This window comes from Crocodylus siamensis, chromosome 1, assembly GCF_052110815.1.
Source record: "Crocodylus siamensis isolate JL-2025a chromosome 1, ASM5211081v1, whole genome shotgun sequence".
Classification (NCBI taxonomy): domain Eukaryota; kingdom Metazoa; phylum Chordata; order Crocodylia; family Crocodylidae; genus Crocodylus; species Crocodylus siamensis.
Genome location: NC_143395.1, coordinates 296313528 through 296341236, shown reverse-complemented (window position 1 = coordinate 296341236; position 27709 = coordinate 296313528). Strand labels below are relative to the sequence as shown.

General features: G+C 43.9%; 1 protein-coding gene across 2 annotated transcripts in view; it reads left to right on the top strand.

Annotated features, from left to right (window-relative positions):
* Positions 1 to 27709, top strand: part of MGAT4A (alpha-1,3-mannosyl-glycoprotein 4-beta-N-acetylglucosaminyltransferase A) — a 167217-nt gene that overhangs the window by 91103 nt on the left and 48405 nt on the right. For both annotated transcript variants that reach the window (XM_090065136.1, XM_090065128.1), the window contains exons 4-9: positions 3511 to 3651; positions 6482 to 6615; positions 20376 to 20422; positions 21111 to 21224; positions 21818 to 21893; positions 26762 to 26876. In XM_090065136.1, coding sequence (XP_089921262.1) covers positions 3511 to 3651; positions 6482 to 6615; positions 20376 to 20422; positions 21111 to 21224; positions 21818 to 21893; positions 26762 to 26876 — 627 coding nt within the window. The remainder of the gene's footprint in view (positions 1 to 3510; positions 3652 to 6481; positions 6616 to 20375; positions 20423 to 21110; positions 21225 to 21817; positions 21894 to 26761; positions 26877 to 27709) is intronic.

The window sequence follows — 27709 nt, the reverse complement described above, 5'->3', positions numbered from 1 at the left end:
ATCTAGCTGGAAATATAGACACTTCCAGTCCAGCTTCTGCATTTAAATCTGCAAGAAAAATCTGGCAAGCAAATTATAATAATCTATCGTGGAATTTAGACCCCAGATCAAATATTACACCTCTCCTCATGGCACTTAAAAAAAAAAAAAAAAAATCAAGACTGTTAATTGTCTGGCATTTGGCTTTATATTTTATCCAAAGAAAATACCTATAGTTCTGTAGTTCTGTTTATAATCCCAGGAGTGAATGACAACTATTATCTCATCACCATCATTTCTCTGGCACCCAGATTTTCTTTGGAAGTCTTCAATCCAAAGTCTTCATCTCTCATGCGTGGATGACCTCTACCTGACTCAAGAAGTCTATGGGCCAACGAGAGGCAAAGCGCTGCTCGACCTGGTACTGGCTATGGGGAACGACCTAATCGGCGACCTAGTGATCGATGGGAAGTTGGGTGACAGTGACCACGAGCTGATCACTTTCACCATCCGCCGTAAAGCTGGCAAGTCAGTCAGCAACACAGAAGTCCTTGACTTCAGAAAAGCCGACTTTGACAAGCTCAAGAGGCTTGTTGGTCAGGCCCTCAGGGACCGTGACCCCAGGGAGATGGGAGTTCAAGAAGAGTGGTTGCTTCTCAAGGAAGGGATCCTCAGTGCACAAGCTAAATCTATTCCAACACGGAGGAAAGGCAGCAAGAAGGCACAACAGCCCTCCTGGCTCTCCAGGGACCTAGCGGACCTCCTGTGGCTAAAAAGGAAAGCCTACAAAGGATGGAGGATGGGATTCACCTCCACGGAGGATTATTCTGCGCTTGTCCGGTCCTGCAGGGAGCAAGCCAGGAAAGCCAAGGCTGCAACTGAACTCCAACTAGCTTCAGGCATCAAGGACAACAAAAAGTCCTTTTTCAGATATGTGGGGAGCCGGAGAAAAAGCAAGGGCAATGTTGGACCCCTGCTAAACCAGATGGGGCAACTGACAACTGACGCCCAGGAAAAAGCCAACCTATTAAATAGGTACTTTGTGTCAGTCTTTCATCAGTCCTATGGGACGCCCATGCCTGCTATGGAACAGGGAGATCCGGGTGAGGGGGATCCCCTACGCTCCATCAATGCTGACCTCGTGAAGGAACACCTTGAGAAGCTGGATACCTTCAAGTCAGCTGGCCCTGACAACCTGCACCCCAGGGTACTCAAGGAGCTGGCGAGCATCATAGCCCAGCCCCTGGCACGAATCTCTGAAAATTCCTGGCGCTCTGGTGTAGAGCCCGAAGACTGGAAGAAGCCCAATGTGGTGCCGATCTTCAAGAAAGGGAGGAGAGTGGATCCAGCTAACTATAGGCCCATTAGCCTGACTTCTATGCTGGGGAAGATCTTAGAAAAGTTTATTAAGGAGGCCATCCTTGAGGGACTGGCCCAGGCTAACATTCTAAGGGACAGCCAGCACGGGTTTGTTGCGGGTAGGTCTTGTTTGACCAATCTCATTTCCTTCTATGACCAGTGACCTATCACCTGGACAAGGGAGAAGAGATTGATGTCATATATCTTGACTTCAAAAAAGCTTTTGATCTGGTATCCCATGATCACCTCTTGGCCAAACTGCCCAGTTGTGGCCTTGGCTCCACCACAATCCCCTGGCTGGGAAACTGGCTCCGTGGTCGGACCCAGAGGGTTGTAATTGATGGCAGTCGCTCATCGTGGTGCCCTGTGACCAGTGGGGTCCCTCAAGGCTCTGTCCTGGGACCCATACTGTTCAACATCTTCATTAATGATGTGGACATTGGAGTCAGAAGTGGACTGGCCAAGTTTGCCAATGACACCAAACTTTGGGGCAAAGTATCCACACCAGAAGATAGGCGGGTGATCCAGGCTGACCTGGACAAGCTCAGCAAATGGGCAGATGAGAACCTGATGGTGTTTAACACCGAAAAATGCAAGGTTCTCCACCTTCAGAGGAAAAACCTGCAGCTTCCTTATAGGCTCGGCAGTGCTACATTGGATAGCACTACAGAAGAAAGAGACTTGGAGGTCATCATTGACCACAAGATGAACATGAGCCTGCAATGCAATGCTGCGGCTAGTAAAGCGACCAAAACACTGACTTGCATCCATAGATGCTTCTCGAGCAAATCCCGGGACGTCATTCTCCCCTTGTACTCGGCCTTGGTGAGGCCGCAGCTGGAGTCCTGCGTCCAGTTTTGGGCTCCACAATTCAAAAAGGATGTGGAGAAGCTTGAGAAAGTCCAGAGGAGAGCCACGCGCATGATCAGAGGTCAGGAAAACAGATCTTACAATGATAGGCTGAGAGCCATGGGACTCTTTAGCCTGGAAAAGCGCAGGCTGAGGGGTGATCTGATGGCCACCAATAAGTTTATCAGGGGTGACCACCAGGATCTGGGGGAACGTTTGTTCACCAGGGCGTCCCAAGGGATGACGAGGTTGAACGGTCACAAACTCCTGCAAGACCACTTCAGGCTGGACATAAGGAAGAATTTCTTTACTGTCCGAGCCCCCAAGGTCTGGAACAGTCTGCCAGCGGAGGTGGTTCAAGCACCTACATTGAGCACCTTCAAGAGTAAACTGGATGCTTATCTTGCTGGGATCCTATGACCCCAGCTGACTTCCTGCCCTTTGGGCAGGGGGCTGGACTCGATGATCTCCCGAGGTCCCTTCCAGCCCTAATGTCTATGAAATCTATGAATCCAGTTTGTGACCTAACCTGACCTTTACAGGATTTGAGACTGTCAATATATTATAGTTTTTTCTAATTAAAAATATTGGCTGCTGTTTTGCACTTGATTTGAGGGAGTTGCTACATGCTGTCAAAGAAATTTAAAGCTGATATCTGCATCTGTTCTCCTTTGTGGAAGTAATCTGAAATGTAGCAGGCTCTGATAACCTCACAAACTGATTTAGATTTTAATATTCAAACTGAGTAAATAATTTAAATGTGCAGCTTTGTGTGGAGGGCATTTCTATTACAAAATTGTACACAAATTTTAGCTTTTTTTATTGTAAGCCGTGAAATTTTATTTTTATGAAAAATACTTTTATGTAAAATATGTTTTAAAAATGCCTGCAGTTTAAAAAACATATTCATTTAAAGATTATGTTGCTGCATTTTGATGTGCCCTGTGAAACTAAATACATAATACTCAGAATTGTCTGCGTGTTCTTATTTTTTTTCCTTGCATCTTGATCCACTCTGGGTAAAAAATGTATGGAAATTCTCAACAGGTAAGAACTTTTTCCATTATATTATTTCTTGCAGGATTTTGTAACTGTCACTTGTAATTTTGTTTGTTTCCAGAAAAAAAAGCCTACTAAAACCCCCCATGTATGACTTTTTAAATGAAAAATAATATTTTTCTTTTTTGGTACACAAATCTGATTTAAATGCCTCATTTTATTTTGCTTTATTTCAATTAGCATCAGGCTTGAAATTGCATGCATCTTGTAGCTCTATAAAACTGTTTTCATTCTGATGCATTTTCTGCATTATTGGGTTTGCAGATGAAACGCTGAAATTGCTAAAAGAGCTAACAAGCAGAAAATCTCTTCAGGTGCCAAATATTTATTACCATCTGCCTCACTTATTGAAGAATGAAGGAAGTCTTCAACCATCAGTGCAGATTGGCCTTGGACGAACAGGAGGTATGCTGGTATAGTTTAAATCATGTGTATATTAAACATACATTTAAAGAATGTCCTGGTTTTGGCAGTCTAATTTACTCTATTATTTGGTAGCTCAAAAACTCTCATTACTTCTATGATATCAGTGTATATTAGTGCTCTCACTGTATCCAAGATGAAAGGAGTTTGCATTTAGTTTTGCACTTTAGTGCCCAATTCAGATCACATGCTGTCCCAGGTGTTAAGATGTACAATAAGAATGGCTACATTTGGGTCAGTTTGTGTTCTCTTTTCATTAGTTTTACAAAATTAAGAAAGCATGGAAATACTATCAGATTTATCCCTTTGGCTTATATATAGTAAACTAAGCATGGAATTATGTTTCTGGTGCACCCAGCAATAAATTTCATGGTGAAACCAAGTGGACTTGGCATTTTGGGCATCTAAGATTAATTGGATTTGATCATTTCATTAAAATATACAGTTTAGTTTAGGGAGGGAAAAGCCTGGTACTCATTTCTAGTCTTGTGGTTGGCTGTGCCTCCATAGAATTATACTCTTACTAGCAGTAGCCGTTCAACCAGAAAAAGCCCAACCGGGCCACATCGCTTGAAACGTGTCTGTGTGTCTATAAGAATTAAATTCACATGTATACCATTTAATCTGGTTCTGCCAATATTTTCATAATCAAATCTTTCATGTTTTGCTCAGCTGCTTATTATAGAATTACCAGTTCTAGTTAGTGTATGTTGTGTATTCTAATTTGATTTTTCATTTCCTAGTTTTAAAAAGTTGCTTATCTGCTTGTCAGATGTGCTGGATCAGGTGTTATTCACTTATTCTGTTTCTCTCTATAACAAAATGGAAATAAATTCTCTGCATATTGGCAGTCAGGAAGAGGAGGACTCAGACCTCTGTAATTGTTTACACCAAACATATAATCAACTATATCAACATTTTAAATTGCAAAAAAATGTTAATTAAAATCAACAGTGCTAAAAATAGGAAAAAAATCAGTTAAAAGTTCAGTCTATATCCTGCTCTTCTTCTGTTTTGTGTTCTGAATATATATTATTAAATATGGAATCTAATATCTGCAGTAGTTAAGATGTGTTCAGAATGCCTTCCACTATTTCCAAATCTAGTTTGATTTTGTGTATTTAAGGTATATGGAGGGGGATCTCTCCAATCGTACTGGGCTTTATAGTATTTCACACAGTTTTGCTTATCCCATTTGTCCCTTGCCTATCAGGATGGAGGTAAGCCCTATCATACTGGGGGAAGAGATGGCCTTGGGGAGGTTGAGGCATGAAAGTTAAATAGGTATGTGGAGGACAAGAAGAGGTGGGAATGCAGAATTAGCAATGCAGTTGGGGTGTGAGTGTTGAATTTTGAGGTAGTTTATATAGAATAGGAGGTCTGAGATGGGATCCTGGGAGGCGAGGAGTGTTAAGGCCATTCTGGGGCTCTGGATTTGATCAGTGGCCAAACTGGTCATGTAGCTAAAAGAACCCCCAAAAAATGGAAGGTAAACAAGGAAATTCTGTACAAAAGTTCGTAGACATTTTCCTTAAATCTTACGTAGACAATTAAATTGTAAAGGCCTGTTGTGCCATATTTGGAGGCTAAGCTCTCCCTAAACAGGTTGTGATTTGCATAAATCACAGTGGAACCATAAGTGATATGCACCACAATGGTATGCATCTTTACAATGCACAATAATACTCTTAGCATTTAAGCATTTAGTACTTTTTTTGTATGGCTGCTTTTGATTTAACCATTGGGGGCATTCTGTAATACTATATTTACTCAAGATGAAGATTTTTCCTTTTAAAACTTGGGGGGAAAGCTTCTTATCTTGGATTCGAGTACAAGGCAGGGCGCACACGGCCATTGTGGTTCCAGCCACAGCCTGACCCAGGCTCGTGGTCAGAGCCTCAGCTTCCCCCTACTGTTTCTCCACCCCCAACCACAATGCCCTCCTGCCATCTGCTCCCATTTCCTCTGCCCCACCCCACCACCATTGCTTACCCTCATTCAGGGTTCTGGCCCCTGTCCAACCCTGCAACAGCAGCAGTGGTAGTGACAATTCCAGTTCTGACCTGGTTCCAGGGGTGGGGCTGAAGCTGCTGTTTCTGTTGCCATAACCACTGCTGCCTGCTTGGGCAGGGGCCAGAGTCAGTGTGTGATCTGTGCCTTGGGCTGGAACATGGCAGAAGCCAGAGCCCCAACAAAAGGTAAGCAGTGGTGGAGAGGGAGGATATGACTGGGGGGGAGGCAGGTGGCAGAGGGGTGCAGAGACTGGAGGGGACAGACAGCAATGGGGGCAGATAGCAGTTGAGGCAAGTGGCAGAGGAGGTCAGGCACTAGGGGTTATAGGCACTGGTGGGGACAGCCAGGTGCCAGGGCAGGCAGGGATAAGTGATGGGTGGGCAGGTAGTGGCGGGCAAGGGCTGGGGTCAGGTTCCTTGACCCATCCATCCACTTACCCTTTGCTGTTGCTTGCTCCCCAGCCACTGCTTTCCCTGTGGTAGTAGTCCTGGATGAATTTAAGATGACCCTCCAATAATTAGATTCTATACATGGAAAATTATAAGATTTATAAATTTTCCATGTATAAATTCTGATTAGTTGAGGGATCATCTTAAATTCAGAGTTGTCTTGGATTTAGGTAAATACGGTAATGCTATCAGTGATTTGGTATGTTTTGAAACATTGTTGGTTACCGCCTTATCTCAGTTTGTTAATACTTTTTGTGGATTTCTCAATCTCTGTTATACAACAGTTTTATATCTTCTAATTTGTCTATAAATGAGATAATTATAAGTACATTTCTCTTTTTATTTTACAGTTTCAATTGTGATGGGAATTCCCACAGTGAAAAGAAAAGTCAAGTCTTATCTTACAGAAACTCTCCATTCTCTTATTGATAAATTGTCTCCTGAAGAGAAATTGGATTGTGTTATGGTTGTCTTCATAGGAGAGGTAATCACTTAAATATTTCACATCACTTCTAAACTTTCTTAATGACTAGTATCACATAGCAGCTGGCTGTGCTTTTTCTAAGAATTGTTTTGAACAATTTATAAAAGACAAGTTGTAGAAAAATTCCTAGTTTCCTGGTAAGACATGAAGAAGTGGAGTTAATTATGCATGTATTTATTGAGGTAATTGCATGGCTTTCTGATAGTAAGGAGAGAATGGAGGCAAATCCAGCAGATCTGTTATTTTACAAATCCTCTCATGTATTTATCCAGTGTTATGGCACTGAGGTGTGGCATTGTGTGCTGAGGCTGGAGATCATAGCTGCTGCCATTCTACTGAAGTAGCTTATGCAGATTTTACTGGCTTGCGGGTAGGATTCCTTCCTTGCATATCAGCTGAGTGCCTAGTCTTGCTGCTCAAGCTGAAAGTTGCTCTGAGGATTTTGTCTATAATGCCAAATACTCCTGACAACTGCTTTGATTTTCTGTTTTTTTGGATTATAAATTTCTCCTGCAAAATTAGTTATTCTTTTGTAAATCTACTCAAGATAAATTTTTGAAATAGGATTTAATTGGACACTTTGGAAAAGCTAATTAATTGCTGCCAACTGTACTGGATCTTCTAGCTAAGCTCCTAAGGATACTGGTACCATGCCTTCCTTAGGGAAGATTGTTTTATCAGCTTCTCTTTTTAGATGTATGTGCGTTCCCTAGCAATTTGTTGCCTAGTTTACAGAATATGAGAGAGTTTATAAATGTATGGTTCCCTTCAATTCCTGACAATACAGTTTGCTTTTGAAGCACTGTGAGGGGTTTATAAACACCATCCATTAGATCAGGTGTAGGCAGCCCCCTGCACGGGTGCCAGAGTGTGTCATTCATAGGCATTTTGCTTGGCACATGTGCTTCTGGGTGGATGGAGGGGAAGGGGCCACAAGGATTGGGCCCCTCATGGCTCCCCAGTCATCCACCTGTGGCACACCAACATCTTACAAGTTGAAGTTGAGGGTGCTTTCGGCACTATGCCCAAAAATGTTGCTGACCCCTGTATTATATATTGACAATTGAAAACTGTTTCTTTTTTTCAACCACTGTTCAAGGGCTGCATTTATTTTTAGAAGAGAACCATTCAAAGACTAAGGATGGACTCCAGCAAACATACAAATGGTTCTTTTTCTGTTCTTGGGCACACAGAAAATTAATAACACTCAAAGGTCTCCTTTTAAACATCTTGATTACCCTTCTTCAGAACTTAAAATTGACTCGCATTTGTTCTAATTTAAGTCATATCATTCTTTATATTTCATGCTTGTCATCCATGGCCATCAATGTGGATGTTACATCTGGGTAGCTCTCACTCTCCATTAGCTGAATAAATTGATTTTGGTACATCTGATGCAGGTTAATAAGAGTGTTGTTGCATTCAGAAGTCATACCAAATTTATTTTTCATAGTTTCATAGTTTCTAGGGTTGGAAGGGACCTGAGCAGATCATCGAGTCCGACCCCCTGCCATGGCAGGAAAGAGTACTGGGGTCAAACGACCCTGGCAAGGTGTACATCTAACCTCCTCTTAAAGACCCCCAGGGTAGGAGGCAGCACCACTTCCCTTGGAAGTTGGTTCCAGATCCTAGCGGCCCAGACCGTGAAGTAGCGCCTCCTGATATCTAGCGTAAATCTACCCTCTGCCAGCTTGTGACCATTATTCCTAGTCACTCCTGGTAGTGCACGGGGGAACAGGGACTCCCCCCTCTGACTAGTTTGTAACAGGCCACTAGATCCCCCCTCAGCCTTCTCTTGTGGAGGCTGAACAGGTTCAGGTCCCATAGCCTCTCCTCGTAGGGCCTGCCCTGCTGCCCCCTGATCATGCGGGTGGCCCTCCTCTGGACCCTCTCCATGTTGTCCACATCCCTTTTGAAGTGCGGCGCCCAGAACCGGATGCAGTACTCCAGCTGCGGCCTGACTAGTGCCGCATAGAGGGGGAGGATCACCTCCTTGGACCTGCTTGAGATGCATCTGTGGATGCATGACAAGGTGTGGTTGGCCTTCCTGACTGCATCCCCACACTGGCTGCCCATGTTCATCTTGGCATCAATGATGACTCCAAGATCCTTTTCTGCCTCTGCTCTGATGAGAAGGAAGTTCCCCATCGTGTAGGTATGCTGCTGATTGTTCCTCCCCAGGTAAAAACTTTTACATGAAGTTTTTCCTTCGTCATATTACAATTGCTAAAATTAGTATTTGCTAATATTTTTTTCTCTGCATTTTAAACCATAAAATATAAAAGTTTCATCTTTTTATTTTCTGCTTCCATTTTCCTGGGTTGGGGAAGGTCTCTAAAGTTTAGGAACAGGGGTCTGAGTTCAATTCCTAGCTATGCCACAGACCTCCTATGTAACCTGAGATGAGTGATTTTTCAACCAAGGTGCCATGTGATTCACAAGACAAAGCTAAAGATTTTAAATAGCAGTCCATAGTGTCAAAAATATTCTGGCCTGTTATGATCAGTGTGTATTATTATTTATACTAGCAAATTGCCCATCAAGAATGACGGGGGGGGGCGGGTGGGCAGGGATGGAGCACCATGTCAGGCCTCGTCCCCCCTGCTGCTCCGGGTCCAGCCCTGCTCCACCCCCACCGCCTGCCGCTCCAGGTCCAGGCCTGCTCTACCTCCGCCGCTCCACCTCCACCTCCCTCCCTCTCTGCCTGCCGCCTCCCCTTCCCTGCTGGCTGTTCTGGGGAGCGGCAGGGCTAGGTGGCAGTGGGGTGCCACCACAGTGATCCCCCGCTTTTCCCTCAGGCAGGGAGGCATGGGGAACCCTAGCTGGTTGGGCCACTGGGGTGTGTTCACCATCACCACAAACTTTCCTGGCAGTGACTCAAACTTGGCCCCACACAGCCTAAACCATACAGTCAGTCACCATCTGCCCTCTTGGCAGCACATGCACAGTTCCCCAAAAGTGTTACGGACAGACAGACTAAGCCTTTTATTATATTAGAATTACCCTGTCACTTGTATTATGCTGTTACTAAAGCACCAAGTTCTCATTGTGTCAGGTATGCTTGCAAAAAAAAAAAAAAAGTGTTGTTTTGTTTTTTTTTAAACTCTATCTCTCTCAGTAGTTTTAGACCTCTGTTTCTTTCTGGTACATTTTTTTAGTTTATTTCGGGCAAAGAAGGAATAGATGGTAATGCCTTTTTGCAAACAGAATGAACATTCCAAGGAAAGGAACCAATAAGATTAGATGGATTGTATTTGCTAATTAAAGCAAAGTAATCTGCATATTCACTTACTTTGTTAAAAGATAACTGCACAGTACTGTGATTTTTACAAATTAAACCTTCATACTCTGCATCAGGGAATGATGTGCTTGATAGCTAACAAACCTTTAGGAAAATGTTAGAATTATATAACAAAAATTATGCCGTTATATGGCAGTTAATCTGCAGCATTTTTGCTCTAACTTGGTAAACCAATTTTATTTCATATCATTGGTATTAATTTCTCATATAATCATGTTTGTCTAAGAACTTACCTATTAATCATGAAGACTAACAATGTTATTTCTTATCACTTCAGCTAATTTAAAGTTAGCAGTTATTTATCTTTATATTCCATCTTTATTCTATATTGAAGCTCTGTGCCATTTCTCTATATAACTAGTTTATATAATGACCGGCTGACTCTATGGCATTTGAAATATTTATTTAATCATATCTTTTATAAGCATTTTCTTTTAAATATACTGGAAGTTTTGGATTGCAGAAATTCTGAACATTAAATTGGCATTCAGAAGTCATACCAAATTTATTTTTCATAGTTTCATAGTTTCTAGGGTTGGAAGGGACCTGAGCAGATCATCGAGTCCGACCCCCTGCCATGGCAGGAAAGAGTACTGGGGTCAAATGACCCTGGCAAGGTGTACATCTAACCTCCTCTTAAAGACCCCCAGGGTAGGAGTGTAATTAATATAGAAAGATTATTTTGAAACTGGCTTACAGTTGTAGTTTTATTATATCAATAACTAATGTAATTGTTTGAAAAATAGTAGTGAGTTCTGTCTGACTAGAAATTAAAAGTATTTGGTCACTGTCCAAACTGGATTGTCTCAGTCAAACGTTCTTGCTAAAATAAGTAAATGCTAATGTGAACTAAATTACATATCTTAAATTTACTCTAGTGATGCTTCTAGCACAAATTATTATGTCTATCTGTTTTATTAATCAGTGAATTCTCTCTAACTTGTCTGATACTAATTGTAATCAGCATACATTCAAAACTGATGAGATTTTTGTGTTGTATTCAGATTGTTCCCAAGCAATTAGCTGACTTTCTGGCAGCTTTCAGTCAAACAGAAGACATATCAGCTAAGCAAAATCATTTTATTTGTACTGTAAACCATTGATTAGAATAAATTAGTCAACAGTTTAACACTCATTTGTTCTTTGGGTGCTTGTCTGCATACATATTGACTGTTAGTGTGAATCCATCCCATGCACTTAAGGCAGACAGTTCATCCTTGAGTCAGCCTCATGTCTCCAACTGCAGATGTGAAGGGCAAGCCGTTCTAACTGCTTGTTCATAAAGCTCCCAATTATACCTCCTTTATGTATGTATGCATGCATTTACTTACTTATTAAATTTGTATCCTTCCCTCCCCAAAACAGTACATCTTACTGACTTCTCTTACTTTTATACCTAAGTAGTAGTCTTTTTCTTCATTTGGAGGACAATAGGGAGGCTTCTCTATGAAGATCAATGCAATCTAGATTTTTATCTCTTCTTATACAGGAAAGAACTTTAGAGTGGATCACAGTTTCATAGGCATAAATCACTTGGTAGAGATGTCAAACCTATGTATATTTTACCCTAACAGCTACTCAGTCAAGACTGAGAGAACCATCACCTCAAATCCCTAAGCAGGACATTCCAACTCCTTAAATCAGTGAGGGCCAACCTTTTTGAAACGTGTGGCACAAATTATTCCCACATGCTCCCCAAGAGCCACTCCCATCTCCTTCCCCTACCTGATCAGCTGCTCTGCTTTCTGCTCCCTGCCCTGTGCTCCCTGCGTGATTTGCTGCTCTTGTTTTCTGCTCTCTGATCTGTCCGCTACTGTGTTGCCTGTACCCCTCTGGTCTACCATGTACTACACACAGAGCTGCCTGTGCCCCTTGTGGCATACATGCCACATATTGGCCACCCCTACCTTAAATGGTACAACCACATATTACTGCAGTTCCAACTGACAGTTGGAGGAAGGTCAACAGATTCTGGTACGCACATGTTCTGCATGACCAAATGATGCTGTTGTGCCAGATTCTATATCATCTATGCTGTGCAACTGTTAAATAGCTTAAAGGCTTTATAAGGATAGTAGCCTTTGCTGTGGACAAGCTTGATGAGTTTGTTCAAGAAAAACACCTATAGACATATTGCAGACTTCTATACCTGCACAGATAGCTGCACTTATAAATGAAGACGTGTTAAATCTAGCTAAGTTGCTATGACACATCCAGCTGCTTTGGCAATATCTGAGAGAGTGGGTCACTCACTATTAAGTGCCATAACGGGGGTTATTTTCTGACAAGTTGCCCCACAAGACAAGGGATAAAGTTAAGTTGGTTGAAGTGTCTGGTAGGTTGCACATACTTGTAAATTGCTTTTGATGCAACAAGCACTGCTCTAAAGTCTGTAACAATGCATTACTGTGGCTGGTTTCCATGGAGTTCCCAGAAGTGGCAGTGCCATGACAGCATAGGGCCAGGGTTTCCAAAGAGACTGGCCCCAGCAACATTGGCAGGGCATGCAGCTGGGTGAAGAGCTGCTCTGGGCAGGAGTGTGCAGGCAGTGGATCATGGTTCTGCCTTGGCTCCAGAGCACGCTATCACCTCTACAAGATCCCAGCCTGGCCCCAGAGCAGCTCCCTGTCCTGCCGCACGCCCTGCCAGCACTGCTGGGGCTGGTCTCTATGGAAACCCTGGCCCCATGCTGTCATGGCTTCACCACTGCTGGGGTCTCCATGGAAACTGGTCACAGCAACACAGGTAGAGGATGCTGGAAAATGGAGTCTGCCATGGGCTGAACTTTCTCTGCCCCTGTTCTAGTTAATAAGAAAACTGGTCATGCATTGCATTCACTTAAATACTCAGAGGTACCTTTAAAACACTGGAAACACACATTCCAACTATTAAAAGAAAGCCAAATAGGCACTGGCCCTATCACAGGCAAGCGTCATGCCAACAGAGATAACCCAATAGCTTGAGGAAGACATAAATTACTTTAAAGAAAGGTGTCTTCTATATTGACAGTGTCTGTCCACTAGCCTTTGTCAACATCTAGGCAGAAAACTTAAGACATTTTCTTGATAGCAAAGTGCTTGTCATTTTAGATTTCCCAGAATAAAATTAAATGAGTTGGGAATTGGTTGTACCATTTCCACAGAACACCTTTACTACCATTTGCTGTGTTCTATACATTGTACATACACCATCCAATTCTAGACATTGCCCACCCTCACATTCCTGTTCAGGTGCCACACTGATGAAACTACTACTACGGGAGATAGTCAGTTTTTAGATCTCAGAGCTACAGAGAAAGTTCCCCTGCAGCTCTGGGGCACGTTTTTTATTTATTTATTTATTTGGGGGGGGCGGGGGGCGGAGGTTAATTCCAGAGAACAAAGAGGGTCTGAAGCCCATCATGGATGTCAGCGTACATTCAGGATGGGCTCTATCAGCTTATCTCTTGATTTACAGGATGTTCGTTTTCACAATGAGATGCATCTGAGCTATAGAAAATATCTAAAGTTTCTAATAGTGGACCTCCATTACTAGTACACAGTACTACCTTTTTATTTTTTGGTATCTCTCTAAGATTTGTTGTAGTGGCTTTGTTCAGGAGTCTTGACATCTTGGTGTTTCTGCATCTGTATGACTGGTTAATACATGGCCAGTCCAGACAGCAAGTCTTGGACAATATCCATCAGATTCAGATTTGATTGTTCAAATTGGTGTAAAATAAGGATGGCTTAATTCTATCCCCTACACAAATAACAGGGACTATTCTCAACTCCAGAACAACTGTTTTGCTGCTTCTTTAGTCACTCAACTTGTTCTAGAGTTATGCAGCAATGCACAGGCTCACCCACAGACAACTGTCAAATTGTGCATAAGGCTTCTGGACCATGTGGTCTCTTACATTTTTGTGAGTCAGCATGCCACACTTCACCTGTGATGAATGTGAGGCTGATTGAGTACTTATGGTATTGATCAAACAAATGCTGCTTGGACATGCTCTTTTACATTCCACCATTCTGCCTGTCCTTAATCAGGTGCTGGAGGCGGCCAAAAATGTGTTTAATAAGGCCTCTTTTTTTTTTCTGTCTCTTTTGTCAAGAATGGATCTGGCCTTTGTTAGGGAGCATACCTAGGGTCTGTCCAGATATGCATGGATGTTTGGTTCCCCGGGGACAACTAGCAGCGGTGCACCTTGCGCCACAGCTACTTGTCCCCAGGGAACACCCATGCCATGTGCACTTTGGTGCATGGCAACTTACCCCAGGGATGGTAAGGAAGGCTGGGGCCAGCACAGTGCTGGCCCCAGCAGCCTCACCTGCGGTCCGGAGGGCCTCCCAGGGCAGCAGCCATGGTGATTCTGCCACATGAAGCCTGGCTGGCAGCAGAGTGTGGTTCTGGGTGGCCCAGCTCCGTTTTTCAGCAGTGCTTGCTGCCCGAATACGTGCTGTGCTGGATATCCGGGGGTCAAAATACCTGTGGGGGGGTGGGGAACGTGTAGTGCATGCTCGGGCAACCCACCCTTGCAGCATGGAGAACACTGAACTGTGAGGTATGTAGTACCACAAACATGTTTGCAGCGCCACATAATGCATGACTGCACTCATTTGGATGCGCCCTTGGAGTGCAAACTCAAGGTTTTTAGTCTTGTCAGGAATCAGCTCTCCATATAATTATTCTAGGGTTGAGAGCCAATCTTTGTGCCTGCACATTTTTCCACTCTTCAATCAAGGACCTTATAGTATGGGTTATGACTGATAATATAACTACAGTGTTTTATATAAAAAGACAGATCAAGGTCCCCTCAGTTGTAACTGGAGAATGGTACATTTCTGGAATCTCTGCATTTGCTATGAGGTCATTCCCTAGGTATTTTTCATAAGTACAAAATGTTATTGCCAGTCACCTGAAAAGAAAACTTCAGCACTTACAAACACACCAAAGTGCACCAAGGACGAGGTATTTCTTCTGGTTTTCAGCAAATAAAGATTTTCAGATTTGCTTGTGACAGAAGAAAACAGGGATCATCAGTTTCTGAGAGACAGCTCCCAAGGCTCATATCCATTGCATTGGATTGCACTGCATTGACTTGAGTGGATTTATTGCTTTTGGAGATTTTATATAATTTCCAATACCTTTGCTTCCTAGCAGAAGGTTGTCAGAAAAAGATAAGCGTATGGCAGTTCACAAGGCAGTTCTCATCCAGTTACTTGTTTCACAGTTAATTTTTATAATCTGACTAAATTAAGTTCAGGTCAATAATATTAGGAAAATGGTTCCACCTTTTTCTTGAAGTATTTTGTGATGTGTGTGATCAAAACTTTTTTTGATTAAAGATCAAACACTACTTTGTCCCAATGCTTTGAAAATGCAGACAAAACATGTTTCTTTATCCCTATCCTTATGCATAGTACTCATTAAGAATTTCTTTAATTTCTGTCATCATGTAGTAATAAAAACATTTTTTTAAAGTCAAATTAAGGTATGTCAAATAATAATACTAGAAGCCTGTCCAGCCCTCCAAAATTTAGGACATTTGTATGCATGCTTGCCCCGCAATGCTGGCGGCACTGTGGCTCATGCAGTTGTTGTGTAAGTGGTGAAATGCGTGTCAGCGCAGAGAAAATGGTGGTGGTGCACTTTTGAACTAACACACAGTGAAGGTGTGTTAGTTCAAAAGTGAACTGTCGCCATTTTCTGCACATAAGCATGCATTTCACTGCTTATACAACTGCATGCGATGCAACATAGTGTGCGTCAGCTCACGTACGGAGCAGACTTAATTAATCGAGTCTGCTCCAACATGCTGGATCTCCGGCATGTCACAGGGTGAAAAGGTATATGTATAAATGCCCTTAGTACTTTTAATTTTTAAAACATCAAAAGTAAACTGATTTATTTCAAGTTTTTGTTAAAAAGGTGATCCTGAAAATGCACTTTGTAAACTCGGTGAGTAACATGCTTTTGGGAACGTGAGTAGAAGTGCACGCACAATGATGAGGGAGTGGGGCTGGGGCTAGAGGCAGGCACTGCACAGCTGGGGTGGGGCACAGCACAGAATTGAGCTGCAAGCGGCTCAGCCAGGGGGTGTAGCTGCCGCTGCAGGCTGGGGCTGCGTCAAGCTCTCCCTGGAGTGAGGACCTTGGCTGGGCTACACTTCGGGTGGGCAGCAGTGATTCTGGGAGGGGTACTATGAGGGGAGGGGCTGCAGCTACTCTAAAATTTGCTGGAGCTCCCGCAACCCCCGCTCCCAGCATTGCCCTGCCCCATGCAGATCCAGGAGCACATGCTCTCCTGGGTCATGTGCAGCAGCAGGAACTGTCCCCACTTCCCTGTACCCCCTGGACAAGCCACGGCTCTGTCCCACCCCCTGCCCCACTCCAGCTGTGCAGGGCCTTTGCCACCCCTAGCCCCAGCTCCACTCCCTGCCCACTGCCCATTTCCCTTCACCACATCCCTTTCCCCACAGACTTACCTGCGGGGGGTGCACATGCATGCACTTAGCTCTCCCCCAGTTTTTTTTCTCCCTCCGCCTATGTGCCTAATTATAAAAACAGAGAACATACTCTTACCACTTGGGAAGGAAAAGTGTAGGCAATCTCTGGATCACAGTGATTGACTCCTCTCAATTTTCCGTGTGGGATTTTAGTTTTATAACATGCTACCTTGTTAATCTGATATTTTCAGACTGGTTAATTTCTCTAAGGCAGGGGTAGGCAATTATTTGTGCCCGCGGACCACATAGGCAGTTCTGGAGAGCTGTCGTGGGCTAGTCTGCACCATCCCTTTTGCCCCTGCAACAGCCTGGAGCCCGCATGCCCTGTGGTTCCTCACTGCCACCAGCGCCCAGCAGCAGCTGAGCACATAGCTCCAGCCTGACCCTGGCCCATCCCACATCTGCTCCAGACTTACTCCAGCTAGAGCGAGCCAGCTGTGGACCAGCTGGAATGTGCACACACAGCTCTGGCCCCATCCCACCCTGTGCCTACTCTAGACATTCTGCCTATGCTGAGCAGTGGCAGCAGTGGCGTCAGCTGGACAGAAGCTGCTGCCAGGTGTGGGGGGAAAGTGGCTGCCTCCCCCTCACTACTGCTGGGCCTTTCTTGCTGCATCTATCTGGAGCCTGCACCACTGCTGTCCTGCTGGGTAGCTTGGTGATGGCAGTGGAGAAGAACCTGAGGACAGCCCAAGGGGAGGCTCCAGGCAGCTGCAGCAAGAAGGGCCCCGCACCAGTGAGGGGGAGGCAACTGTCTTTTCCCCATGCCTAACAGCAGCTTCTGCTTGTCTGCCACTGCTGCTGCCACTGCTTAACATGGACAGGTGGTTTGGAGAAGGCATGGGGTGGGCAGGGTTGGGGCTGTGCGTGCAGGTTCCAACTGGTCCGGACCTGGTAGAGTCTCGCCAGTGTGAGTCTGGAGTGGGCACAGGGTGGGCCGGGGTCAGGGCTGTGCATGCAGGTCCCCACCAATACCATGGGGCTGGGCCAGTGGTGGCAGCAGCTGGAAGAAGGCACCACCTCTGGGTTGCTTAAAAATGCCCTGCTTGCGCGCCGGGGGTGGTGGGATGTGTGGGATCCACCGTGGACCAAATGGCATGTGGACCAGGCAGAACTGAGGGACCCACCACAGGCCAGACAAAGTCCCTCCATGGGCCAGATCTGGCCTGCGGGCTGTATTATCTCACCTCTGCTCTAAGGGGTCTTCTGTCCTATAAGGAAAATCATGTGAATACAGAAACGGGGTCTGCAAAGATTGCTGGAATCTTTTTCTGAAATTTGTCACTTGATGGCATCAGGCCTGGGGTATTCTTGACAGAAAAACCTCAACTTTTCATAAGTAGTAAAGCTTGTAATAGTTTTATCGTTGTTGTTTTTTATAATTTTGGAATCAGTTAACCTAACGACTTGGGCAGTAATGCATTTACACTATACTTTTAAAACATTAAAAACAATTTGCACAACAGTTCTGCTTTTAAATAAAAAGCTGTTAACACAAAATGAATTCATGCTAAGGCCTAAAGGACTTATGCCAGGATCTTAAACAGTCTTTTAAAACTTTAGTCCTGAAAAAAAACCAAGAGCATTTTCAGCCTTTACCAAGTAAACAAGTATTACTTTATGCAAGTAAACAAGAGTTAACTTGGTAAGTTAGACTTACAAGCCTGTTTAGCCTGTTCACATTTTTAAAGTATTCTCCTAGAATTATTTAAGGATAAAATATGTTCTCATGCATTTCAAACTGTCTTTTCTTAGGCATGATAATGTACTTTTATTTTAAAACATATTTTCTGAATAGAAATGTGGATGAAGATTAAAGAGTAATAAATTTAACCAAATAGTGTTAAAGCTACTCCTTTCAGTGAACATTAATGGACATCTGAGTTGTGGACACATCAAAAGGAGAATATGAATTATCCCTTTGTTTCCATTATTGAAATACAACCAACAAGAATCAGTGTATATATTATTCTGATGAATGACTAAAATCTGCTTTAATTTGTTAAAGGGTAAAAAATATTTTCTTGGAAAGTTGATAACCAGTGCTCCAAATTATTAGATTAACAGTTGTAGTAAAAATTAATTTACCTGAAATTTAAAGGCCAATCTTTTCCAGGAGGACTAGGAATATACAAAAAATAGGTTATATAACTGGGGCAGGCAAAATACAGCCCACAGATCCAGCCTGCCAGGCCATTGCGTCTGGCCTGCAGGGCCCCTCCAAAAGACAATTATTACCAGCCTGTGGCTGCCTCTCTGAAAGTCAGCAGGATGCATGGGTTTTCAGAGGTCGCATGCTGCTAGGCTGAGCTGGTGCCAGCACTGTGCCTTCATTTCCGTGGGGCTCCCAGCAAATGGCTCCCTACAGTCCTGTCACTCCAGCCAGGAGCTGCAGGGAACCATGCATGATCAGGCTGAGCTGGCGCCATGCCAGCATGTGGGGCTCCCGGCACTGCATTTGGGAGTCACGTGGCACTGGGCAGGCCGGACTGCCTCCATGCCAGCACATGGGGCTCCTGGCACTGCAGGCAGGAGCTGCACACCACTGGGCTGGGCTGGCTGTGTGCCTCCACAATATGGCTCCCTGCTGGAGTGCTGAGAGCCCCATGGGCAAACGGAGTTGACCTGACCCAATAGTACACAACTTCCCCACAGCTCATGGCACTCCATTGGGGAGTTGTGAACCATTGAGCCGGGTTGGCTCCTTGCTACCATGTGTAGCTCCTGGAACTCAGCTGGAGCGGCATACCACTGGGAGGCTCTGCTTGCTGCATGCCATGAGCCTCCTGAGTGAGGGCCTGCTGCTGCTGCCACTGTCACCAATGGCAGGGGTTGTATGCTAAGGGGGAGGCATGTGGCAAGGAGCCCACATGCATACCCCACCATACCCACACTGCCACACCTCCCTACAGACCCAGCCCCCCACCAACCCACAAACACCCACAACCCCTTATCAGCCCCTCCCCCACATGCCACCCACACACAATATTCAACAGTAAGACTTTATTTTGAGTTATTACACCATCACCTCTATATTCACTATGCAAACACACACAAATTAGGACAAAAATATTTTTTGAAATAAGATTAAAATATGCTCTAGTAGATGTTGAATTTTAGTATATGATTTTTTTTTTCCAGTTCCAAGACAGCAAACCCCCTCCCAAAAGGAGTACTTCTGGGGGCAAGGGAAGGGATTTTTGCAAGGGTCAGGGGTTAGGAGTGGGACTTCTAGTCCCGGGACGGTGACTAGGGGGTGCAGCACCTGTCAAGAGGCAGGGCTACCCTCGCGGCTCTCGGCTCACCAGAAGTTGCTAAGCAGCCCTCCAGCTGAAATAATTGCCCACCATGGTATATAATAAGCTGTGGATGTTTACTTTTGTAGAAGGTAAAGATTGAATGTTATATCCATTGAAAAAACAGAAATTATTTAATATATCATTAAGAAAATAGTAGGAGAAACTTACCTCTTTTAGGATTTAGGCCCTGATTCAGGAAAGCATGTATAAGTTTAGTAGTTAAATCCCAATATTTAGTTCATACAAAGAATGTGGAAGAGATTTGGCAATCTAAATACCAGATGATTTATACTTCATTAATAGAGTGGAGATATACCATGCCAAAATTATATTATTTTTAAAATATATATACATAAAAAAAAATAACAGTTTCTCCATTGTGTAGGAATGCTTTACAAGTTTCTAAGTGCCTTGGTAGGCTTAAAAAAAATTAAAGGTTGCTTATTTTAATTCTTTTAGCCTGGTTTTTATGTGTCATTTTGCCCAACCATTCTTACACCACACACTAAAAATATGCTCTTTGTAGTCATGTCTGCAGTTCCTTCTGTATTATTTGTATGCTTTGATAAGAGTTATCAATCAAGTCTCTTCAAGATAGCTATTGAAACAGCTGGCTCCCAAACTGCTTCTTATTTTTTTTTTTTCCTTTTTCTTTTTCCCTTTTTTTCAGACAGATCTTGATTATGTCCAGGGTGTTGTAGCAAGCCTGGAAAAAGAGTAAGTTGGGATGTACTTGTTTTTTATTCTTCTAAGAAAAGCTGTGATATATTGGATATTTTTAGCTACCTGCTTCCTTTCTAATGGTTTTGGTTGAAATAATAAGCCCATGAAGACAAACTAAGCAGCAGTAATTAAGCAGGTTAAACTGTAAATCAGTAAATGGGATTAAATGGATTTGGCATGAAATAAATGGATTGAGTTGGCTTGACATAAACAGATTTAATGACATCTGCATTCATACTGTCTGTTACATTTGTGTATATATATCCAAACTGAACTGTAGAAGGGAAAGTTCAGCTCTTTGAACAATCGACGTTACATAATAACATCATAGTTAAAATAATTTTTATGGGCAAGAGAATGTCCTGTTCTAGAAATTTACTAAGGAAATAATGTTTTTTGTATCATTTTTCCTTTCATTCCTTGATTTTAAAAAAATCTGTAAAACTGTATTATTCTGTCAACATACATTAAGAATATTATTTTCACATAAAAAACCATGCATACATACCCTAAAAGTAAGTAGAAAAACCAGTTCATTCTAACATATTGTCACAATAGCATTATGCATTTGTTCCAAATGATTATAACTATGTATTATGTCAGACGTTGGTAGGTAAGCCAATAATAAATAAATAAAGTTTCACAGCATCTTAAATAACTCAGTTGACTTTTCTGATTGCAGATTTTCTACAGAAATCAGTTCTGGCTTGGTGGAAGTAATATCCCCTCCTGCAGCTTATTATCCTGACTTGACAAACTTAAAAGAGACATTTGGAGATTCAAAAGAGAGAGTCAGGTAAGAATGTTTCTCTCAGACCTTTCTTCTTTATGTGCTTGGGTATAAGTTCTTGAAACTTTTTTCTTCCTTGTATTCTTGAAACTATACAGAGATTAAGGCCCCCCCATCATGCAAAGAGAACTGAACAAAGTGACCCATGCATTTAGGTGGAGCCTTGTCTGCATGGTTTGCTTAGCATAATCAGAGCTTGAATATTAAGTTTTATTGGATTTAATTTAGGAAGACCCTTAGAAGAAGGCACTTCAATATAGCAACTGGTACATGCTATATTACATGCTTTCAAGAATAAACATTATCTGAAACACGGGTAGTATTGTTTAGTAACCATCTGAAATATCCAATATATTTTAGTAAACCTCAGATAGCTTCAAGAGATCAGATTAAAATTAAGCCAGTCCTCTTTCTGTATTGCAACACACAGGGGAAGTTTTGTCCCACTTCAGACGGAGGATTTCCTGTGGGAATCAAGCCAACTACATTTGCCTAATGTTCAAATAATATGCAACCTTTTGGAAAACAATTAATTACATATTGTGTACAGATATTCATTTTATTTAATAATTCCTTCATTTTTTATAATTTCATTTCAGATGGCGAACAAAGCAAAACTTAGACTACTGCTTTCTTATGATGTATGCCCAGAAAAAGGGCATTTATTATATTCAGGTAAATTACTTTTCTTTGATGTATCAAGCAAAATATTCAAAGTAGCCTCAGACTCTGTGGTGATGAGCACATCAAAAAACCCCTTAAATAGAATAGCTATAACATTATTATATATTTTGGAGGGGGGGAGTTGCAATTGTGATTGTTACAACAAATTTTTTTCAAGCTATATCTGATGCTTTGGGTGTTTCCAGCACTTTCTCCCTTCTGATATACAAAAAACACCTGATCAAAGAATGTGATTTTTTTTTAATCTATATGCAGGGAAGCAAAGTTAAAATAATGCTTTGGGCAGACATGCTGTTTGAGGTACTCCAAATGCCTTTGAAAAACGTCAAAATGCAAGAGTGCTGGTTTTTAATTTTATTAATGACAGTAATTAAATGAAGAAAAATAGAAATATCAGTGTTGGGATTTCATCATATTACTTAATTCACCTGTTTTTTCCTCTTCATATATATTTAGAGGTCATCATATATTATAACATTGGGCAGGCCATTCATAGAATATATGACCTTATCTGTTATGTTCTCTCAATTTTATCACATGCAATTTTGTTTTTGTGCAAAATGAAGCGAACTGTGCAATCAAATTAAACTCTCTGTCACGGGGCGGGGTGCAGGGGCGGCCGTGATCCCTCTAGTGCTCCCCCTGCCGTGTCAAGTAGGTGATCCAGCACCCTCTTATCTCACCTGCCACGTCTTTGATGATATCTGGTTCTATATGGGAGGCTGCCTTTGATCCCCTAGTACATGGTGTTATGCTGGAACTATTCCCCATTCCGTATGGGGTGACTCGGTGCACCCCAGCCTTAAGGGCTATGCGTGCCTCCAACCTCCCCTTTAGCATGCCCCAAGCCTCGCAGCTGTATCGGACGTTCTCATGTCATACGCTCGCCCCTACCTGGAGTCTCTCGATACACGTGCTCCCTCCCTCTCATGTCATAGCCTCGCCCCTACCTGGGGTCTCTCGATATGCACACTCCCTCTTTCTGGGGTTTCTCCGTACGCGCGCCCGATATCCTCGCCCCTCCCAGGCTTCTGTCTACCCTCTCGCCCTTTCCGGGCCTCTAGTCGCGCGCTCGGCTCTGTCGAGCTCTTATTGGTCAGGCCTCTATCCTCACGTCCGCCCCTCTCCAGCCTTATTCTCGCATGCCTGCCCCTCTCCGGGACTTCTGCCGTGCGCTCGCCCTTCCCTGGGACTTAGTGTCAGTAGGGTGCTAATCGGTCGCCCTGGAGCCTCCTATTTTAGTCTGCCCTCCAGGCTTGTCCTCGCGTGCCAGCCCCTCTCCAGGACTTTTACCACACGTTCACCCTGGCATCCTGTTCCTGTGTGTCCGCCCTCTCTGGGGCCTGTGCCACGCTGCCCGCGCTCTCCTCGCCCTCTCTGGGGCCTGTGCTGCGCTGCCTGCGCTCTTTGCCCGCACTCAGGCTTCCCAAGGTTGGGGCTCAGATGGCCTTAGCCTTACCTGGCCCCAAACCCCTTTCCTGGGTCGTACGCCCTACTGAGCAAAATACCGCCCTCACGGGCTGGGGTCTCAACACCCCACACACCGCACCTCTCTGGCTCACACCTGCTGTGCCAGCTCTGGCACCAATCACTGTGCTGCCCTGGCACCGCTTGCTGTGCCCTTACTGGGCACCAGGAACCCCTGAATTATTGGGGAGCTCCCATGAGGCCTCCTCGCACCCCTACAGCCTCACCTGGTCCTCCGGTATTCACACAAACACCCCTACTGCGAAGCAAACTACTAGCCAACAGGCTCTAACTCAAAATAAGCCTACTGGCTATAACATAAGGGTCCAGGCCTAAACTGGCCCTCTTGCAGAGGCCTCTCCGTCAGGATTCTCTCTGCCCTCACCATGCTGCACCACTTGTCTCTGCTTGGCTGGGCTCTTCTGCAGAGCTCCTGCGGCTGCCAGAAGGGAACTGGCTCTGGCCTCAGCCTGGTGGTTTATAAAGGCCAGGCCCTGCCCCCTTCTAGCCAGCTGACCAACATTAGTTGCCCCAGCAGCCCTCACCTGTGCTGCCCTGTTGATTGGCAGCTGTCCTTATTACTATTACTAGTAGCGAGCACCCTAGTGCTCTGCTACACTTTCTATAAATTTGTATTTCATTTAGTTATAGGCTTATAAATAAGTGATGAGATAAAAAGAACATTCATGTTCTACAATCCCGAGCACATTCTGTCCGGGCAATAGACTTATGAAGAAAGGAGAGCCTGGAGAAATAGTTAAAAAATTCCCTCACTATTACTGAGAAGCAAGGGCTTTTTGCTGATATCTTTTATTGGTGAGGGTAGATAGTAGGGGGCAAGGTATGAGGGGAGCAAGGGGCAAGGGTCAAGCCCCCCAATGCCTTCCCCCCACTGCTGCTAGCCCCCTGCCACTTCTTTCCCCACTGCAGTGGTGCTGGAGGGATGAATTCAAGATGACCCTCCAAAAATTATATTCATAGTTTCTAGGGTTGGAAGGGACCTAAGCAGATCATCTAGTCTGACCCCCTGCCATGGCAGGAAAGAATACTGGGGTCAAACGACCCCAGCAAGATGTTCATCTAACCTCCTCTTAAAAACCCCCAGGGTAGAAGCCTGCACCACTTCTCTTGGAAGTTGGTTCCAGACCCTAGCCGCCCAGACCATGAAGTAGCACCTCCTGATATCTAACCTAAACCTACCCTCTGCCAGCTTGTGACCATTATTCCTGGTCACTCCTGGCGGTGCTTGGGGGAACAGTGACTCCCCCAATGCCTGCTGGTCCCCCCTGACTAGTTTATAACAGGCTACAAGATCCCCCCTCAGCCTTCTCTTTTGGAGGCTGAACAGGTTCAGGTCCCGTAGCCTGTCCTCATAGGGCCTGCCCTGTTGTCCCATGATCATACAAGTGGCCCTCCTCTGGACCCTCTCCATGCTGTCCACATCCCTCTCGAAGTGTGGTGCCCAGAACTGGACGCAGTACTCCAGCTGCGGCCTGACCAGTGCCGCATAGAGGGGGAGGATCACCTCTTTGGACCTGCTCGAGATGCATCTGTGGATGCATGACAAGGTGCGGTTGGCCTTCCTAACTGCCTCCCCACACTGCCGGCCCATGTTCATCTTGGAGTCAGTGATGACCCCCAGATCCTTTTCTGCCTCCGTGCTGACAAGAGGGGAGTTCCCTAACCTGTAGATATGGTGCCAGTTGTTCCTCCCCAGGTGCATCACCTTGCACTTGTCTGTGTTGAAACTCATCCTATTCTCGTCCGCCCACCCTTGTAACCTGTCTAGGTCTGATTGTAGCCTGTTGCATCCTTCCAGTGTGCCCATGTCCCCCCACTTCTTAGTGTCATCAGCAAATTTGAACAGGGTGCTTTTTACCCCCTCGTCCAAATCACTGATGAAGATGTTGAACGGTGCGGGCCCGAAGACAGAGCCCTGCGGAACCCCACTGCCCACGTCCTTCCAGGTTGAGAAGGACCCATCCACTACCACCCTCTGGGTGCGGCCCTCCAGCCAGTTGGCGACCCTTTTGACTGTGTGGGTGTCTACACCACAGTCCCCCAGTTTCTTAATGCGAACGGGGTGAGAGACAGTGTCGAAAGCCTTCCGGAAGTCCAGGAAGACTATATCCACTGCTACCCATGCATCTAATGATCTGGTGATCTGATCGTAAAAGGCCACCAGGTTGGTCTGACAGGACCTGCCACTGATGAACCCGTGTTGGTTGCCCCTAAGCATGCAGTCCCCAGCTGGCCCCTCCTGGATGTGTCCCAGGATAATTTTCTCAAACAGCTTGCCTAGGATCGAGGTAAGACTAACTGGCCTATAGTTTCCCGGGTCCTCCTTCCTGCCTTTTTTGAAGATGGGGACCACGTTGGCCCTCTTCCAGTCCTCCGGTACCTCACCAGAGCACCACGAGTGCTCGTAAAGTTGTGCCAGGGGACTTGCAATGACCTCGGCCAGTTCCTTTAGAACTCTAGGATGGAGATCATCTGGGCCGGCTGACTTGAATACGTCCAACCCCTCCAGAAGCTCCCTGACTAAATCCTAGCTAACCCGTGGCCCAGGTGTGCCTCCCCCGGGGCCCGAGGGGGGCCCAGCAGGGAGGTGGCTGTTCTGGTCCCTACTTAGGAAGACGGAGGCAAAGAAATCATTAAACATGTTAGCTTTGCCGTCTGGTGTGACGATGACATTTCCCATCGCGTCCTGCAAGGGCCCCACATTACCCAGGACCTTCTTTTTACCCCTTATGTATTTAAAAAAGGACTTCTTATTGTCCTTTATCTGGGAAGCTAGTCCCAGTTCCATTTCTGCCTTGGCCTTCCTAACTACCCCCCCTACATCCCCGAGCAACTACAGAATAGTCCTCCCTGGTTATGACCCCTTCTTTCCATTGGGTGTAAGCCTCCTTTTTATTAAGCCTCCTTTTATATTCTGTGTACTGGAAAGTATAAAAAAAGTATAACATTTTCATCCATAGTATCTAATTATTTGGGGGTTGTCTTGAATTTGAAAAAATATGGTATACATTTATAAAAAGAAGTTTAAGAAAAGCTGGTTTGCTTTTCCTCCTGGTCTGGTTTTTCTTCCCTTTTTTTTTTTCTAGAATGGTTGGAGATATTCCTGAAGTTCTATTGTAAAAAGTTTTAGGTTAATTTTCCTCAAGTAAGTAGAACATGGTAATCCTTCTGCAATATTAATTCCTGTTAACCCCAAATATGTATAATGGTGGTGATTCCACTTAAAACCTATGAATAGATGAATGATAGAAATATAAACTTTTGCATATAAATCTATCTATATATAGATATAGATATTTATAGATATGTATATATTTCTTTTTGCTTTGCTGTTCTTGCTTTGCAGTAATAAAAGTGTTTCTTTCCCATAGCTTGAAGATGACATTGTTGTCAAGCAAAATTATTTCAGCACAATAAAAAATTTTGCACTTCAGCTTGCTTCTGAAGATTGGATGATTCTAGAATTTTCTCAGCTGGGCTTCATTGGTAAGAAAATATCTAGTATGTTAGTTTGTAAAGAATAAGTTCAACTCTAGAATCTCTGAGCAGAGAGAGGTAGTTTCACTCTTGAGTTTTTTGGATCAATGCCCTCCCTGTCTAGCATCCACTTCTGCCACTGTTGGAAACAGGATACTGGGCTAGATGTACCATTGGTCTTGACTCACTATAGCACTTCTTATGTTACTAGCTTACAGTGTTAGTCTAAAATAATGCTGAAAGCAGGGCAGAGTGCTACCTTTGACCCCTGGCAGACATTCAGTTAAAGGTGCAATGGGAACCAGCCACAAAGTTGTTACACATATTTTGTCTAATAACTTTGTGGTTTGTTCTGTTTTATTGCACCCTTAATTGCATGAACCTGCAAGTAAACAAGTAATTCTCTGAATTGGTCTATAAGGCCTCTGGCAGACACTACATTTAAGACCTGATTAACTGGTTAGTCGCATCTTAAATGTAGTGTCTGCCAGAGGCCTTATAGACTAATTCAGAGAATTACTTGTTCAGTTGATTCTAATTCAGAGAATTAGTTGATTTGTTAATCCTTTGAGCAAGGTAGTCTATAAGGTGCCACGCTTTCTTGCCTTTTATGGAACCTTTAACAGTGGTATGACCTCAAAACTACCTTCTTGTATTTCTTTATACTTTTTGATAATTTCATGTATGTGATAACTATGCATTTCAGTTATTGCATTTGGTTGAGACCAGAATCATTTATAGAAAATGATTGAAATTTCTGAACTTTGCATTACTTTACAAAATATGACAATTAAATTGTAAATATTGAGTACTATTTTATTTCTAATTATATATCTGTATAG